The sequence below is a fragment of the Nyctibius grandis genome, chromosome 1 (assembly GCF_013368605.1).
Source record: "Nyctibius grandis isolate bNycGra1 chromosome 1, bNycGra1.pri, whole genome shotgun sequence".
Lineage (NCBI taxonomy): Eukaryota > Metazoa > Chordata > Aves > Nyctibiiformes > Nyctibiidae > Nyctibius > Nyctibius grandis.
Window position 1 is genome coordinate 84,214,438 of NC_090658.1, and position 18,896 is coordinate 84,233,333.

Consider the following 18,896-nt stretch of genomic DNA (forward strand, 5'->3'; position numbering starts at 1 on the left):
GTTTTAATGAAGCAAGTCGTTAGAGACTCAACTCCGAGCTGGAGGCAGGAAGGAGACGGAGGGGATGGGCAATGAAAGGCTATTTTTCCCTCCTCAGCTCCCGGTTGCAGGACAAGAACTCCCCTGCACAAACCTCAGATGCTCAGTTCACTTCAAATTCCGTTTAGGAAAAACCCTTTTTTCTTGCTCCAAAAAGCCATGCCAGTGAAATCCAAATACTTTCGTTCCACTTCCACTAAGTCTCACAAATCTTATCTGTGTATCTAATTTTGACTGCAGTAGTGAGTTCGATTCGGAGAGCTGTTCTTTATTCTATTTTGATATCTTGATGACATTAATACACGGATAGATGAATAAAAAGGATATTAATTTCCGGTAAGTTTCCTTACAGAGAATGTAAGGAGAAGAGACAAAACCCAAAGCCAGATTTACAGAATTAAATCTCGATGACGATATGTCGGGGAGGGTTGGGGGGGATTCAACCCCCTGGTGTGTTCACCCTGCCCCATCAATCTTCTCGAATAGACCTTGATAACGAGCGGCCCGACTCCCAGGGACTGAGATCAGCTCTGCCCGGGGGTCTCCACCTGCCTTGCCCACGGGGGTTTCGGTCCACGCTACTTCCCGATGTGATGCTAAGGGGTTCCCAGTCCCTCTCCTCGCCCACGGGGATTTGGGGGGTGTGCGCCCCCTTCCCAGGGCCGATCAAAACGAAGGCAGAAGCCGCGCTGAGGCTCTCCCCGCTTTGTCCCCGCAGTGCTGGTGAAAGGGCAAGTGACCACCAAGTACTACCGCTTCCTGGCCAAGCACGGCGGCTGGGTGTGGGTGCAGAGCTACGCCACCATCGTGCACAACAGCCGCTCCTCCCGCCCGCACTGCATCGTCAGCGTCAACTACGTCCTCACGTAAGTCAGCCCGGGGCCGCTACAAGTTGCGCGGGGCCGAGAGGAGCCGAGCGGGGCCGAGCGGAGCCGAGCCGGCGGCGGGCACCTGCCCGTGCGCCCCGCGGAGGGCAGCACTGCGGGCCGGGCCCGGCGGCCGCTCCTCCTGCCCGCCTCTCCCCCCATCTTCCCCGAGAGCGGCTGCTGAGCCCCCCCGCGCCCGCGCTGACCAGGGCAGGCTCGCCAGGTCTGCTAGGAAACACATTGAACACTTTCATCTAGATGAAGGGTTTCCCGTCTGACTGTTTCTTTCTCTTTCGAGAGGGGAAAAGATTTAGAGGTTTGTCACCCACATATTTTGCAGTCCTCTTTTTTTTTTTTTTCAGTTTAAATGCACCCAGCATTAAATAAAATTTAATGCAGGGTAAAAAAAAGGTTTCCACGTACGGAGTTATTTATACTCAACAAACAGGACATCTGTTTTTCTTTTCAAAAATCTGGGGTTTGAAGTTCTTAATTTCATCCAGAGTCTCTATCAAAGCTCCGAGATTTCTTTTTTGTTCTTGGAGAGCGATCCTTACAGTGAACCACAAAGAAAGTTGGTGACCAGAAGGGTCAGTTAAACTTTAAAAAAAAAAAAAAAAATCGAGTGTCTGCTGAGATACCGGATTATCTCCACGCATCTCCTTGTATTTGGGGATTGCTAGGTTGTGCCCTAGCTATGCTGCTTAAACTGAAACACAGAGGCCCAGTGAAGGAGGGGAAGCTCGGCCGGACTGTTTTGGGGTGTTCATCATTGTGACCGTTAGCATCTCCTCTGGACACGGCAGTAGCTGCTGGCGGCAGTACTGATGCTTCATTAGGATCATAGGGCAGGGCAGGTCGGCGGTACCTCGTTAATGTTAGAGGCTGAATATTCCTCTGTTCCGCTGCTCATTTTTTATTCTGGAGGCATATGTAGGTGTTGGAAACATCTGAGAGGCATCTCCCTCCCCTCTCCCAAAACTGCGGCGATGGCAGCATCACAATCTTGCCGTTGCGGGCTTCACGCACGCACACGTGGCGAGTGGTTTGTTAGTCGAGTTTAAGATGTGCTTCCCGAACAGGTGGCAAATGATTTGGTAGCCAAGTTTAAGACGTGCTTCCAAATGAAGTGGCTGGTTACGGAGGCGACGGCTCTGGTCGTGTGTGCGGGCGTGGCTGGTGGGGCGGGGAGGGGGATGCGGCTCCCGGCGCTGCATTGCTAGGACGTAATCACTTTGGTACGGAAAGTGATAACGGGCATCGTGCTCTTAGCTGGGTTTACAGGGGTAATTGCGTCTGCGTGAAAAAGCATACATTTGGGTCAGCACTCCGTTGTAGGGAGTAAACTGCGATTCCCCTTTAAAGAAAATACCTTTTATTCGCTTTAAAAAGGGACGCGGGGCGCGGCGGGGTATTCACCCTGGCATTCACCCAGCAAGGATGCGGATCAGCAGAGGCATCACCACTTCTGTTCTAGCTGTTCTGTACATTTTTATGTCCATTTCCCCTTCACCAGCCCCTTTCTGTATTTTTCGCGGTTTATGCTTCTCAGTTAAGGCCAAGCACCTGCCTTAGGTGAACGGGGAACTACAAAGGCAGAAGTCAGTGTATCGTCACGCTAAGAAAGAAGGAATCCAAAGGCAATTAGCATGCTAGAGTGCTTCTGCACCAGAAACGCTACATGTTTCTCTATGAGCACCTGAGATTAGCGGTCATTTCCCTTTCCTTTAATCCCGAAAGAATGAACATCAATCACGGAACTCTACCTCAAATGACCGGAGTGGAAACGAAACATCCCATTGGATCTGCTTAAAGTCCTCTAGGGATCTGGCTCGATCTGTCCCCTGCTTGCCAGGGTGGCTACCACGGCACCAGCACTTCAGGCTGGCACAGCAAAGCGAGCAGGGAGTACCCTGGTCCCGCGGGGGCCGGTCGGACAAAACCCTCGGAGCTGTTTTCCAGCAGCGGGACTGGTTGTACCATGTGCCGCCCCAGCCCCTCGGGCTGCGCACCAGTGCCGCGGTCACCGCCAGTGCAACCCAGCCCAGGGTGGCTACCAGCGGCTCGGGGCGGGGGTGGGGGGGCCAGGGGCATCGCGGTCAGCTTGCTCGCAGCCCGTTTGCACCGCCACAGCCGGCTGCGCAGGTGCGCACCGATCCGCCGTCCGCACCGCGGTTCTGCGCCACGGCGGCATTTCCCCGCCGCCTGAGAGCTAGGCTCGGGGACACCCGGCACCTGCCACCCCCCCCCTCCCCCCCCCAAAAAACCAAACCCGGCGCTGTCAGGAGAGGTACCAAAATAGCGCGATCCCTCCGCCTCGGCTGATTTTTCGCTGGAGTCAGCGCCTTTATATTTTCGTGCATGTATATGGATTTTTAGAACAAGGTTATATTTAAACCTGTTTGCAGCCAGACTGACATGTAGGAGGACTATAGTTGTTCTTTCAATATTTCCCCTTGGAGGACAAGGTTACGCCGCGGCGCGACTTCGCTACGCCTCAGTGTAAGGCTCCCCTTGTGCTCTTTGCTTAATTGCCTCGAGTGCGGAGGACGGGGAGAGGGCAGAGAGGGAGGCAGGGTGGCTAAAATGCGGCTGGTAAATGCCGGGAGGTCCATCACTGGCTGCGGCAAGTGTCATGTGCTGAGGGCGACTGCAATGCAGGCACTGCGACTGCATTAAAAAGCTATGGTATGTTCAGGTCCTCGAGGTCTCATCAAGCTTGTCTGGCTCTTCATTAGGGCGCTGCAGAAGAAGAGGTCGTGTCCTGCTTGCTTTAGCGGCAGGGCTGCCTCTGCTGAAATCGCTGCTCTGGGTCCGGGGGACGGGCGTAACTTCCACTGCATCATAATCACCATTATTATTATTATTATTATTATTATTATTATTATTATTAATTATTCGTCTAGCTTGCCGTTCGAAAAATAAATGAGAGAACAGGCCCTGACGTGTACTGAGGGGGCTGTAAGCAGAGAAAGGACTTTTAAAAATTGAGGTGTAGTCAGACTCTCAAATGGGTAACCTGGAATGGAGGGTAGCTGTTGGGGAAGAAGTTCGTGGCGAGCGAGTCGGGTAGGGGGATGCCGAGCTCCTCGTACCCTAGAGTCGGCTTAATTGTCTTAATGAGCTATTCGGAGTCAACAGGTTATTGCTCAAATGAGGAAGGCGGGTGGTGAGAGTACAGGGGAAAATGGTGTGAGGTAGGCTCCACTCCAGGAGGGCCAAGTAAAGGTCCTGTAGCACTCAAAATTTGCAAATGTTTAATATACTTTATTCCGATATAAATCCTATAGGATTTAAGGATGACATTGGATTATTCCAGTAAACCAGGACCAGTTGAGATATGCATATGTGTGCCGCGGGTTCCTCCCACGCTTCACCCACGCAGCATCGGGTGCGTGGCAGAGGCACTTGTGCAGAGGCGGGTCCCGGCAGAGGCACAAGTTTGGCCGCTGCAGCCTTGTCATGTTATAAACCCAGCTACAAAAAACGTGCTCGTGGAAGAGCAAGACAAACCTTTGCACGTCGTCTCCTGTGTGTGGAAGCCGAGAAAGCAAAAGAAGTGCAAACTAGTGGGTTTGTGCTTTGAAATAACAGAGTCGCGTTTGGGATTGCAGGGTGGAGCTTGAAAGGTGGGATGCTTCTCGCCGAAGATTCCTTTGGAAATAGGAAATGTCGGTCTTTTTCATTGAATTGGGGTGAAAATAGCAAAAGGGATCACAAGCTTTGGAAGATACGGTGCAGGTTTTTGACCTGCTGGGTCCCTGGTCCCCTCGCACAGTACTTCTTCACTCGGAGAAATCCCCAGGAGGGTTTTTTTTTTCAGTTTGCTCGTGGGATAAGGAGCTTTTTCTCACTATGGAGAAGAACCTGCAGGCTCTGATGTTTTGGAACGGAGGGGGTACCGACTGGTGTAAGTGCCAAACTGGTCTGGAGTACCAGTGTCAGTGCAGGCTGAGCAGGAAGAGCGAGAATCTCTTACCTTGTAGTTTCCCAACTCCCCTGGGCGATATAGATGATGAAAATGGAAAGAATGAGAAAGGGTTTATGCAGAAGGAACCCCCCACCCCCCAGTTAAGAAAATAGAAAAGGGATAATTTCCATCTTCCATAAATCCCAAGCTTTGAGAAAGTGAATTCTAGGCTTGAGAACAAATGTTTGTAATAAGTATATATGCTGAACTAAAACAGTACGGTGGCAAGGGCATTTTAACAACAAGAGGAAAGGTTATTTTTTGTATAATAGCAATGTGTCAAAAATTAATATAAATGATCTAGGACTCCAGCTTTAAAACACACATATTTGCTCTTCTTTGTATTCTGCATGGCGTATGTCAGTACTGACACAGAATATTTGTTTCTTTTCTTATTTGTTCCGTACACACTGTTTCCATATCATTGATTATTAGTTGTGCATGTTTATCACATAAAGGGACTCAAGTATGAATCAATTAATAGAGAATGTAACAGCTGAAGTTAAGTTTATATTTAGTTCGCAAACAACCTCCCTCTAAACAAATGGATAATGCAAAGTGCAAATCCTTTGACTTTTTGAGCACGAGCAAATATTATAATAATTTGTCCCAAGAGAAAGCTAAGGAAGCTTTCCTATATACATTTCGTTGTCCTTTAGCGTTTAAAAGAATAGCAATAGCGGTAACGTATACAGATAACATGGATTAGGTACCTAATTGTGACTAATCTCTATTCTGATGATACAGTGCGTATATGATATAGTTCCAGTTGACCTTTTCACATTGTATTATGTAACTGGCTGATCAGAAGCACAAATTGGATGCAATTTGTTTGAAAGATTATTTTACAAATAACTGCCATACTGACAAATGTTTTACTTAATGATGTGGTAAATGTAATTTAGAATAAATTAACCATTAATTGTATCTACGCACTTAGTCTTTAACTTATTATTACTATTTATAGCTGTGTGTACTACCAGATTTAAAATGATTATATAAGCAATGTGGTATCATTATGTGTGATGGCTCACACTTTGGAAACAGTCCTTCCTAGCATATTAAGTGGGCTTTAGGGAAATTTGTGTTTCATGTGGAAACAAAACTCTCCCCATATTTTTTGACAGTTACAATTAAATATTTTCATAGCTTTTCATAGAAATCCTCTTTTTGGCCTGTTTCTGGGACATCAGGTCTCACCTCCTTCTCTTCCTAGTTGATGGGAGAATCCACAAACCATATTTCCACACCTATAGGCCTACCTTTCTTAAGTGTTTCTTTCAAGCTGACTTATTTGGAATTGCCACAGAGTCTTCTCCTCAAAGGTAGATACATGTTCTCTTGTAGCTCTCAAGTGTGTGATGGAGTGTGTAGGATAGTGAATATGCTGGGAAAGTTATTACTTGCAGGAGTAACCCTACACACCCTTTCTTGTATCATTAGTGGAACTAGTTGCATGAGTAAGCTTAGCCATTTAAATTTAATATTCGAGACAAGGCTTAGTGACTTTAACTGGATAATGTATTTTTGCTTAAATAGTTGTAAACAGTAGAAACAAATTTGACCTGCTGCTTTTCCTTCATATTTCTCTGTATTAATAGGAATGTTGCCACTTGCTTAATTGTGCACAGAACTGGGCCCCAATTTATCTGTTCAATCTGCAGTGTACTCTTCCTAAGACTGGAAAGCCTACCATCATTCACATGATTTGATTAGAAATGTAAATATATAAAGGAATTGTTTTAATAAATCAAAATGCTTGGGAAGCATATGCCTCAAAGAAAAAAGTATAAAAGGATTCCTCTTGAACTACTCAGTGCGGTATTCTGTTTGTTCACCATTAGTTTTTATTACAGACTTGTCTTCCTGGAACATTGTTTATATATTTCTTGCAAATAGGAGACAGTCTTTTCCAGGTGTCCACAATACGTTTCTGCAGTTCTTCTTTGTTCATGTAGGGGCTTTCTTAGCTACCATTTGTTTAATTCACTCCAAATTTTTATGCTTGTATTTAAACCAGGTGACTGTAATAGCCAAGGCACTAAAACAGTGAGCCAGAGTCTACAGTCACTGCTCATACGAAGAAAGTTTTATTTGCTAGAGTAAGGATTAAAGTACTGCAGCTCAGATCCACAGAAAAAAAAGCAGTCATTAGTTTAAATGCCTTCATACCGATAGTCTCACACGGCATGAAGTTCAGGCTTGCAAATAAGTGATTCTATTCCAAGAGGAAAAGTGACTTCAAATGCTTTCCACTTCATCCCTTCCCCATTCGGTGTGCTGGCTGTTCCAGGCCTTTGGAAACTCCCTCCTCCCAAACACCAAGTTACAGATCTTGTAAAATGGTTGTCTGGGGTTGAGACACATTCAGCAGTGGCAATGGCTGAAGCAATTACTATCTCCAGCTGTCTGCCTCACTCCACTGATGAAAGTACAGGGCCCGCTGCAGGGACTCTTACTCCTAAAATGCCACAGTTTATGGTTTAAGGTAAACTGCCACAGATTTCACTTTATGTGGGAGCATTGGACTGTACACTGTAGCACAGCTGTTCCTGCTAGAGAGGTTGTTCACACTTTATCCTTACTCTGCCCTTCTGTACTCTGAACAGCATAAATGAGGCTTGTGAACACCACTACAGCAGCTGGGTGCTTCAGCCCCAGTGGTCCTCCTACATGGCAGAGGGGGGGAGACCATAGGCCATGGAGTTTAGGGTTATGTTCACTGCTCTGTGATAGCTCAGAAAGCTGAAGACAAGCGAGGCAGTTGGAAGAGTGCCTGCTGGTTTTACCACACAACGTTTATGTCTCATCTAATGGATTGTGTTAGTGGCTGTGCAGAAGAGGCAGGCCAAGCAGTTGAACTGCTACCAAAGGATTCCCCTCCATGCTATCATCCTCTTTATACTCTGCACAAAACTGGATGCTGAACTGGCTCCTGCTTTCATAACAGCAACAGTGTGTTCTTTAGGCAGGTTTACAATTTTACTAGCTCTGCTGCTGTGTCCTTAGTCTGTTGCGTGTTTGCTCTCATTGCTCTGTGCTGCTTCTCAGTACTGCTGTGATTCTCATGTTGTTTCACTGTAATTATCATGAGATACAACAGGTGTGATAAGTTACTAAACTAATTCTGAAGTATGCTCTTCCCTCTACGTTATGATGTTCTTGCTAGTTTTTATTCTTACACACACAAATGTGGCATTTCGACATGGCTTAAATTAAGTGTTAACAAATAAATCTCCTTTGTCCATTCAACAGTGGCAAGTATCTGTTTAAAATCTAATTCTCCTTCCCTCACCTCTCTTTTGTACTTTACAGCGTGGGCCAGGCTCCAGCACACATGTTCGTACTCAGTAGGTTACTTCAGAGGCAGTCCCTTTCGCTTTGATGACACTATTTATGGAGGCAGGCATCACTCTGTGTGAACAAGGGTATAGCATCTGACCCTTCTGAAGGCTTGGGATGGCTGAAGTCTGGAGTCAATCACATGATCTTTAACACAGTTGGACGATTTATTCCTTTTGTTGTCCTTTGTTATCATCCACTTAGTGCAATTAAATTGCAGAAGTCCTGATTTACTAAAACACTTAGGCACATGGCAGGCTCTAAAAGTGCTTAGACGTAACTTTCAGTACATGATTATATTCTAGTGAATTCAGTTTTGAAGTTTCAAAAAAAAACCCTTAGGCACATGCTTAGAAATAAGAATATTCCTTGGCTTTGCCAAAGAGAGATGACTTGAAGGACGCATTTGTTACTGTGTTGAATTGGGACCTAATGAAGAACAGCCATAGTTTTTCAGCTACAAACCACTGTATATAAATCTTGGGGGCAGCAATGTTGAAAATAACAGCTATTATCTGCTGACGTTTCAGTGCAACTATGGAAACTCAAATGCCTGGCTAACTAAAGTTTGGCTATATTCCTAGCATTGTGTGGATATTTTGACATAACCTAGAGTAAAGATCTTTAAACCCATCCAATATTCAATGTTCTTATAACTGTGCTGTCGGTTAGGAAGTGAACACGCATGGTCTTTCTTCCCTGAAGCCAGCCTGTTCCCACGTAGCCTGTGGCTTTTGATCATCTCTGTACTGTGTTTGGCAGCTGGTAGCCTGGCCTGCTGCTATAGAAAACTCTCTCCCTCTGACTTAGGCCCTGGTTAACTGAAATTCACCCAAAGGCATTGCATGCTATTTTTCTCTTGCTGTTTCCAAAGACCGTTTTGTACTCAGAACAAAATAATAGTCTTTAATGACCAGTTCACGAGGCATATCCAAGTAGAGTATTTGCTCAAATAAAGGCTAGATTTGGGTATAAATAGCCTGCTAGCATCCTCCCATTTGCAGCCAAACTGCTGAACAGTGTTGCCTAAAGTAATTCTGTTGATCTTGAGCTGTGAGTAGGAGAGTTAAGGAGAGTTAAAGAAAAAATGTCATCTTCTGAAAGATGATCAGCCTCCTTAGTGCTTTCTAGTCTGTGAAAACCAGCAACGGGGGTGGGGATGTGGCTTCAGTCCAAAGAAAACTGCGTATCTGTGTGACTACAACTGTGTAACTTAACATGGGAATATGCAATTAGGGCTTCCATTATGATATCTAGGGAGTTCAAGAAAGCAAGAGGAGAGAAGGTGCACAGCAGCATTTGCACAGGTGTGATACCCTGGAGCTGCTGCATATGTGCTACAGAAGTGGTCACCACAAGTATGGTAAATCTTACACTTTATGATATACTGGGCTTGTTCTGTAAACACAGATCAAATGTTCATTTAGTTCAGCTGCAGATGAGCTGTAGCATTGGTCCAAGCACAGTTGTAGGACGGCAGTGGAGTCGATCTGCATGTATGCTGTGGACATTTCTATGGGAACATACAGCAGCCTCGTCAGAAACATTTCTAGGCATTCAGAAATCCTTGATAAATGTGCATGTGAAGCAGAGACAACAGAGTGGCTGAAGCCAGCTAAGGCCCCTGCCTGACCTAGTCAAAACAAGGACCAAGAGGGCAAAGGTACTAGTCAGATGATAGATTTATACTTCTAAATAAGCTTGTAGCTAGATGTCATTGTGTTTTATTAAATGATTTTTATTTATTTGTTGAGAAATTTTAGATATGCCTAGTAAGTATTTCATTACCTATAACCATTCAACCCACTGGAGACTTATTCTTCAGTTTCATAAGCTGGATTTTAACATGGGCATGCATTTCTGGAACTGTGTATGTTAATGAGTTGTTGTTAGGAGCATTGTCAAAAAACATTAACTACCATTAAAAAAGTCTCGTTTCCGAATTTGATAGAAGCCGTGGGGTCAGCAGTAGTTGTGCAATGTATGGTGGCTTAACTTACTCTGTGGCCCAGAGGGCCCAGGTAGTCAAGCAGGTTATCTTGTATCAATTTTAACATTTAATGGGCCCACTTAACAAATATAACCATGTATAATGTACACTTTGAGGAGACAGAATCAGTGATTACCAGGAAAGTATCAAATAAAATGAAGTATTATGTATTATCTTATAGCCTCAGGATACTGTTTTTTCTTGCTGTTTGTCTCCTGTTTCATCAACATAAACATTTTATACATTATATGTCTATGAAATCTGGATGACCAAGCCTGAGTCCGATATGAACAGAGCCTTAGACCCAACTGGCAAGTAATGAGAGTGGGATATGGCTGCAGTAGATATTTGGCTGTGGGTGGGAAGGAGCTAAAAGGCAGTCTAACTCAGGTACAAATAATGAAATGAGAAAACAGGTGTTTTAATTTGTAAAAAAACCAAAAAGCCATTCTCCCAAATGCCAAAAAACAGATGCAAGTCCTTGCCTCTCTTCCTCTCCTCCTCTAAAATTTAAGCAAAACAAGGTTTAGTTGAAAACCATTTATTAGGTATCATATCATGGTTGCATGCTCTGTGGGCAGATAATGGCACACAACAGCCCTGAGGGGCAAAGTGCTGTCCCTTGGACAAAGCTGAGGAACTCTGGACAAGTGAAGTGGAAAGACTTCCATTGTAGAAAAATCTTGCTTCTTCCGAGGAAGGTATGACAAAAAAAGACTAATCTGATGAAAGAGAAAGTGATCTACTGTAAATAGGGCCTCCTCACCAGATGGAGTTCATGAATCCTTTTGGACTCAACATGCCTTTTCACTATGGGGCACAGCTGATCAGAAAAAGCAGGCTGGAATGATTGACAGGTATGTTATGAGGCGTGCAGATAGGAAACTTCCCAAGGAGGAACAAACAGAATGAACAGTAAACCATTTTTCAAGCACACTGTTTTTGTCAAATAAACTATTCACAGATCACAGAAGCTTATCCAGAAAGTCATTACAGAAAAGCTAACTAATTTTTTTAAGTGTTCACCTTAGGATTTTAGGAAGGTTGTCACAACAAAAGCTTTAATTATGGGGAACATAGAGGAGTTGATAAAATCTGAAATACCAATAAATTAACTTTTACAGTAAATTATTAAAAGTAATAACAGCAAATTGTAGGGCCCACTCTTCACTGCACAGTTTCCAAGGAACTGAAGTATGAAATCACTTAACTACTATGGTATAGCGTGTAACTTAAGAACAGCTATACAGGATTAGACACATACTGATAGTGACCATGGCAAATACTTTGGAAAGAGTTTAAAAATAGGACAAGCATGCAGTAATGCTTCCCCAGCACTTTCTCCCAGTCTTCAAGAAGTTCAAATGACTTCCTAGAAAGAGGTGAGATCTTTGAGTGTGCTAGTTGTCAATGTTTTGTGGGTTTTATTCTCCACAAATTTATATGTTTATTTTGTGAAACCATGTGAGCTTTTGCCAAGCTTAAGTAAATGTGGTAAGAAAGGCCTTCTTTTGTTGTGGAAGTGCCACCTTTTCATTCCTTTCATAGCCCATAATTCCTGCACTAGAAGATAAAGTGAAAAACTGCTTCCTACTCATTTTCTCTATGTCGCTCACAATTTACAGATCTCATTTGGTTCTCCCAGTCATCTCTTCTTCAGCCTGAGGAGTCTCTTTAATTGCTCCTCATAGAGAGGCTGTTTCAAGCCCATCATCCTTGCTGTCCCATGCTGAGCTTTTTCAGGTTTTCAGATGGGATGGTCAGAGTATACAATATATTTGAGGTGTCAGTGCATGAGGAGTTTGTGTACAGTATGAAGTATAATCCTAATTTTTATAATCTTAATTTACTGCATAATTATGCAATGATGATGTGCATTTTCTTATACACAGGGCAATCTGTGTTATCTGTGAACTCTCTGCAATGTGATGCATCTTTCTTTTGTGAAACTTCTCAGTGTAAGTGGTGAAACATATAAATTAGAGGATTCTTCACCAAAATGGAGTTTAAGGCTACTAATTTTAGAAAGAGAAATATGAAACTAGGTTTTAAAGAACACACTTAAGCCCCATAGAGGAGAGTGTTGTATGTGCTCCTAATAACTCAGAGTCCGTAGGTACCTAATTGTCTTTTGTGGCTTCTAAGCACCTAGAAACAGGACTTTCATCCAATTTTGTGCCAACTTTTCTGTTCCTGTTACTTACAAAGCATAGAATAGTCAAATCTTGAAAGTATCTTGACTGTTTTGGCCCTTTTCCTTGCCATGAGGGGACAGAACTGGTATGAGGCTCTTATCTCTTAGAAAGTGCCTGGATTTGAAAATGAAAGCACCCAACATCCTTCATAAAAATCATGAGGAGCTTCTTTTGGTTCTCCTTATTACATACCTTAATGTGCTATAGGAATTCTTAGGATTTAGAAACCTGTTAATTTATAATCTCTGCCAAAAAATCATCAGCATCTTCTCAAATCCTTTTGTCCAAGCATATCATATAGCTTTCCAGTGTGCTATTTCCAATAATTTCTGCTCAGTTAGGTACGCAATAACAACGGTGTTACACATATTCAATCAAGTATTTTTATTCACAGAATACATCTCAAATTTATTTTAGCAGTTTAAATAAGTGAGTTTAATATATATTTAGTCAAGCATTACAGTAGTGAGGGCTTAAGTAGATTAGAAATAAATGAATCCAATTAAAGAACACGTCTGTGAAATTTGATGTATCATAGGCACGAATGAACTTGTTTGCACAGCAACTGTAAAGAAATTATTGATTAACTATCTAGAAGAGGTTTAATCAATGATAAATGGTATAGGACATAGTCAAAAACATTTGTGTTGAATACATGAAGATTCTGAAGTAGTAAAAACATGCTTTGCCTTAATAGTGACAGGAGTACTGGTCTTGGGCAAGGTATTTTTTGTTATCTGTGGTAGACACGCAGCCAGGGGCTGCAGCTGAGAGCTTAGTAATATCAGCCATCAGGCATTGATAGCAGGAGATTGTTCCTTCCAACATAAAGCTTAAGTTTAATAGGCGAGACAGACAAAGATATTTCACAAAAGAAGTGTTTCCCACAAGAACATATTGTTATCTTATCTTTCAGAGCTAATATTCAGCAAAGTTACAGTAGGGATTCTCAGAAGTGATCAGTGCTGGGCTAAATTTGACCCCACCCAAACTAAAAGTCCCATTGGCCACCTTGAGGATAAACTCAGGCAAGTGCCAAGTGCTTGCTAAAATCCCATGATACATGACTTTCCCAGTGTGGCACCAGTAGTCTGTGGGAGGGTTGGGAATTGAATCCACATCACTTGGCTAACAGATCGGTGTCTTAAAGGTGTCAGTGGTATTCAAGGTATATTTTTTAATACATAAAAATATTAAGAAGTCTGAGATGGGAAAATCTACCCCGTGTAACAGCAGTCTGTTGCACTCTTATCAGTCTGGCTTTCTGCACAACAGAAAACATCTTACAGGGATATGTGAGAATTTGTGTTTATGTGGCATTAATTCCTAAAGGGGTGGTGTGTACATGCACTTGCTGATGCACTGAGGTGACATTCGTTTTTATGGAGTTGTTGAAAGGGAGTAGTTGGAAGAATAAAACTTGACTTTTTAAAGTCTCATTTATCAGGTCTTTGGTTTATTCAGAAATATTATTTTGAATGTGCAGGTGAATTTAAAGTAATGGAAAACCCCAAATTATTACAAAGAAGTCACCACAATAATTTAATAAAGGCTGACAGTGTGGATATGAGTCATGGAGTTCTGCAAGGTTTAACGTGCCTTCAGATAAAGTATTCTTAACTATTTGGTGGCCATCCAAAAAAAAAAATGTATTGCAGGCTATGCTCCTCTAATCCAAATTTTTCATTATCAGGCATATTCTAACATATACAAACATTTGTAAACTCCTGTCAAATATATTTCTCCATTTAGCTTGGCAAGAACTGAATATACATCAAATATCATTTTTAGCCAGTTGTGCTCCTAGGTGCCTTGCATTTGAAAGAAATCACTCCCTGTGTAAATAAAGGTTACAGAGTTAAATTCAGGTAATCATATTTTATTTATTTAAAGCATTTTTTCAGTGCTATCTGTAACTAAAAATGGTAATTATATTTATATATAATTAGTCTAGGATATCTTAGGCATTTTATTCACAAACAGTAATAAACCCCTGGTGCATATTTTCGTCTAGCAAATCTAGTAAATAAAGGCAAATACAGTGTATGAAAGGCTCCTTTTGGAGCTAGAGATGGCTAGACATGTGGTCGGGAATAACAAACTGTACCATCAGACTGCTGAAAACTCTGCCACACCATGATTATCTAGAGGCCAGGATGTATTATTTAACTCCAACTGACAGTTAAATGACTGCATTCTGAGATGAGAAACCAATCAGGGAATATATAAAATTTATCTGACAGTAGTTGTCTAGAGGATATCCTCAGACATTTGTGTTAAATGATCCGTATAGGAAAGTTCGTGCTTCAATTTTCCTGAATATATCAAATAATTTAATTTAACTTTCTGGTTTGGATTGCTCTGACTTTAAAAACAAATACAGAAACATGATATCCCGTATGTGAATCTCATGTCTGGAGAAGCTGCAAACTTTACATCAACAAAATGTAAACAGCTACTGTTTCTTATGCTATTTATGGAGATAAATGGGTGCCTGGAACTTAATTAAGGGATCCAATATACAGATCTGATACTTCTCCAAGCAGAAGCATTGCTTAACCATTAAGTGTACTAATGATAAACAACCACTTGAAAGATTTCTGGAGGGTCTTTCCAATTACTTTGGTGAGCAGTAGGTCAAGTCTATATAGGACTTTTCATTCGAGAAGTGTTAGAAAGGAGGATTACTAACACCATCCCAATAACTGATGGAAAAACTGAGGCAGGGAGTGTCTCTGAGGTCGCACAACTGAATGTCAGTGTAGTTTCACAACAAGCAGTGAGGTTCAATAGCTTTTTTCCCACTTTGTCCTGAAATTTGGCTTCCTGTATGAGCTAAGTGAAACCTCCTTATTTTGACTGGTTCTGGAAGATGCTAAAGGGATCACACACGCTCCTCCTGACAAGTCTCATGAGCAGACTGAGGCCTTTGTAAACATTTCTGAGACACATTGTACATGAACAGAGGATACAGCAGATGAGGAAATTGTCTTTTTTGTTGTACCATCTGCTGATTTAGAAAGCCATGAAGATGACAAACAGCCAGAATCTGTTCTCTTTTCACTCATCTGCTGAATGGCGCTCTGTGAGCATTGCATCAGCTGGAGTGTGGAAATGTTAAAAGTTGCAGGCATTGTTTAAAAGTAGAAGAATGATATATTACAGTATTGTGGTCAGACATGCATGAGGAAGTGCCAGACTTTTACCACCTTCATGGCTGCTTTTAACTGAATTGCAACAACTCAGCAAAATAGATGGAACATTAACGACATTAACACCTTTAGTTTAAACTCGCGATTTCTATTCCGTGTTCTGTTAGACTGACAGAAAATCAGACAAATGTAATTTTTCTGATTTTTAACTAAAAGAAATGCGGAGTGCATATGTCCCTTTTCATAGGTATTTCATGTAAAACTAGAGGAAATGATGAACATGTATTATGTGTTCAATAGAAATAATAGTGCAACCAACTAAAATTACACCTTGTTTTCTTTTGCATGAACAATGCTTTGCACTTTGCTTCAGTCATGTGAATGATTGTACCCATGCTGTAGGAACCTGCTGCATTAAGATCATCTAATTGTACTTGGTTAATTAATATGCATGAGGATCAGGTCTAGGTGGTCACCTGATGCCTTTTTATTCTTTATTTGCTGTGATTTCCAGTGACAGTATGATCACTGCATATTGATTCAGACTATCAGTTGAGAGATACCTGAGGATAATAGTAAGATCTGTTTCCAGTTGTATATTGATACTTTCATTGCTGCTGGAGAGAATGAAATGAAATGTATTTCTAATCTAATGCCATAACTCCACGTGTGAAAACTGAATTTCTGTGAATGTTCTTTAAGGTGTCTAAATTTAGTGTCTTTCGAGGCAAAAAAATACACTGTAAATACCTGTCTCTCTGTTGGTTATCTGTGTATTCTCAGTCATTGTATGTATAGCTTATTCTTCCTTTCTGGCATGTTGTGGCATTAACGTAAAAAGATGCTTTTCCTTATGGTTTTTGCAGAATTTTCCATAAGCTGATCATTTTTTCTTCTTTTTTTGAAGACTTTCTTCTTCTTTTGAAGGTTATGCCGCTTATGACCGTACATATCTAAGATCACAGAATCACAGAATCACAGAATGTTAGGGATTGGAAGGGACCTCGAAAGATCATCTAGTCCAATCCCCCCCTGCCGGAGCAGGATTGCCTAGACCATATCACACAGGAACGCGTCCAGGCGGGTTTTGAATGTCTCCAGAGAAGGAGACTCCACAACCTCTCTGGGCAGCCTGTTCCAGTGTTTGGTCACCCTCACCGTAAAGAAGTTTTTCCTCATATTTCTGTGGAACCTCCTGTGTTCCAGTTTGCACCCATTGCCCCTTGTCCTGTCAATGGATGTCACTGAGAAGAGCCTGGCTCCATCCTCATGACACTTGCTCTTTACATATTTATAAACATTAATGAGGTCACCCCTCAGTCTCCTCTTCTCTAAGCTAAAGAGACCCAGCTCCCTCAGCCTCTCCTCACAAGGGAGATGTTCCACTCCCTTAATCATCTTCATGGCTCTGTGCTGGACTCTCTCTAGCAGTTCCCTGTCCTTCTTGAACAGAGGGACCCAGAAGTGGACACAATATTCCAGATGCGGCCTCACCAGGGCAGAGTAGAGGGGGAGGAGAACCTCTCTCGACCTACTAACCACACCCCTTCTAATACACCCCAGGATGCCATTGGCCTTCTTGGCCACAAGGGCACACTGCTGGCTCATGGACATCCTGCTGTCCACTAGGACCCCCAGGTCCCTTTCCCCTACGCTGCTCTCCAACAGGTCTGTCCCCAACTTGTACTCATACATAGGGTTGTTCTTGCCCAGATGCAGGACTCTACACTTGCCCTTGTTATATTTCATTAAATTTCTCCCCGCCCAACTCTCCAGCCTGTCCAGGTCTCTCTGAATAGCTGCGCAGCCTTCCGTTGTGTCAGCCACTCCTCCCAGTTTTGTGTCATCAGCGAACTTGCTGACAGTGCACTCTATTCCCTCATCCAAGTCATTAATGAATATATTGAATAGTACTGGTCCCAATACTGACCCTTGAGGGACTCCGCTGGACACAGACCTCCAACTGGACTCAGTCCCATTGACCACAACTCTCTGGCTTCTTTCCTTCAGCCAGTTCACAAGCCACCTCACTACCCGATCATCCAGACCACACTTCCTCAGTTTAGCTGCGAGGATGCTGTGGGAGACTGTGTCAAACGCTTTACTGAAATCAAGATAGACCACATCCACAGCTTTACCATCATCTATCCACCGGGTTATGTCCTCATAAAAGGCTATCAAGTTGGTTAAGCATGACTTCCCGTTGGTGAAGCCATGCTGAGTGCCCCTAATGATCACCCTATCCTTGATGTGCCTAGAGACAGCACCGAGGACAAGTTGTTCCATTACCTTTCCGGGGATGGAGGTGAGGCTGACCGGTCTATAGTTACCCGGGTCCTCCTTCTTGCCCTTTTTGAAGACTGGAGTGACATTCGCTTTCCTCCAGTCCTCAGGCACCTCTCCCGTTGCCCACGACTTAGCAAAGATGATGGAGAGTGGCCTAGCAATGACTTCCGCCAGCTCCCTCAGCACCCGCGGGTGCATCCCATCAGGGCCCATGGATTTATGGACATCCAGATTGCTTAATTGATCCCTGACCCAGCCCTCATCAACCAAGACAAATTCCTCCTCTATCCTGACTTCTTCTGGGGCCTCAGGGGTCCGGGACTCCTCAGGACAGCCTCCAACAGTATAGACAGAGGCAAAGAAGGCATTCAGTAACTGCCTTCTTTGTATCCTCTGTCTCCAGGGCCCCCATCTCATTCATCAGTGGGCCTACATTGCCTCTAGTGTTGGCTTTACCTGCAATGTATTTGAAGAAGCCCTTTCTGTTGTCCTTGACCTCTCTTACAAGGTTTAATTCCAAGGAGGCCTTAGCTTTCCTAGTTGCCTCCTTACATCCTCTGACAACAGACTTCTATTCCTCCCAAGTGGCCAGCCCCTCCTTCCATGATCTGTACACTCTCTTCTTCCACTTGAGTTTGCCCAGCAGTTCCCTGTTTAACCATGCAGGTTTCCTGGTACCCTTTCTTGACTTCCTACCTGCTGGGATGTTCTGATCTTGAGCTCGGAAGAAGCAGTCCTTGAATGCTAACCAACTATCTTGGGCCCCCTTACCTTCTAGTACCCTGTCCCATGGGATTTCCCCTAGCAATTGCTTGAAAAGGCCAAAGTTGGCCCTCCTGAAGTTCAGGGTTGTGATTCTGCTAGCTATTCTGGTCCTGCCACATGAGATCCTGAACTCTACCATCTCATGGTCACTACAACCAAGGCTGTTCTCAACCTTCACCGCTTCAACCAGACCCTCCTTGTTAGTGAGGATAAGATCCAGCAGCGCTCCTCTCCTAGTTGGCTCATCCACCATTTGCATCAGCAAGTTATCATCAATGCACTGGAGGAAGC

At 43.2% G+C, this 18,896-nt stretch overlaps 1 protein-coding gene across 1 annotated transcript in view; it reads left to right on the plus strand.

Moving 5' to 3' along the window:
• Positions 1 to 18,896, plus strand: part of SIM1 (SIM bHLH transcription factor 1) — a 54,262-nt gene that overhangs the window by 14,436 nt on the left and 20,930 nt on the right. The window contains exon 8 of the mRNA XM_068408061.1: positions 758 to 905. Within this exon, the coding sequence (XP_068264162.1) occupies positions 758 to 905 (148 nt within the window). The remainder of the gene's footprint in view (positions 1 to 757; positions 906 to 18,896) is intronic.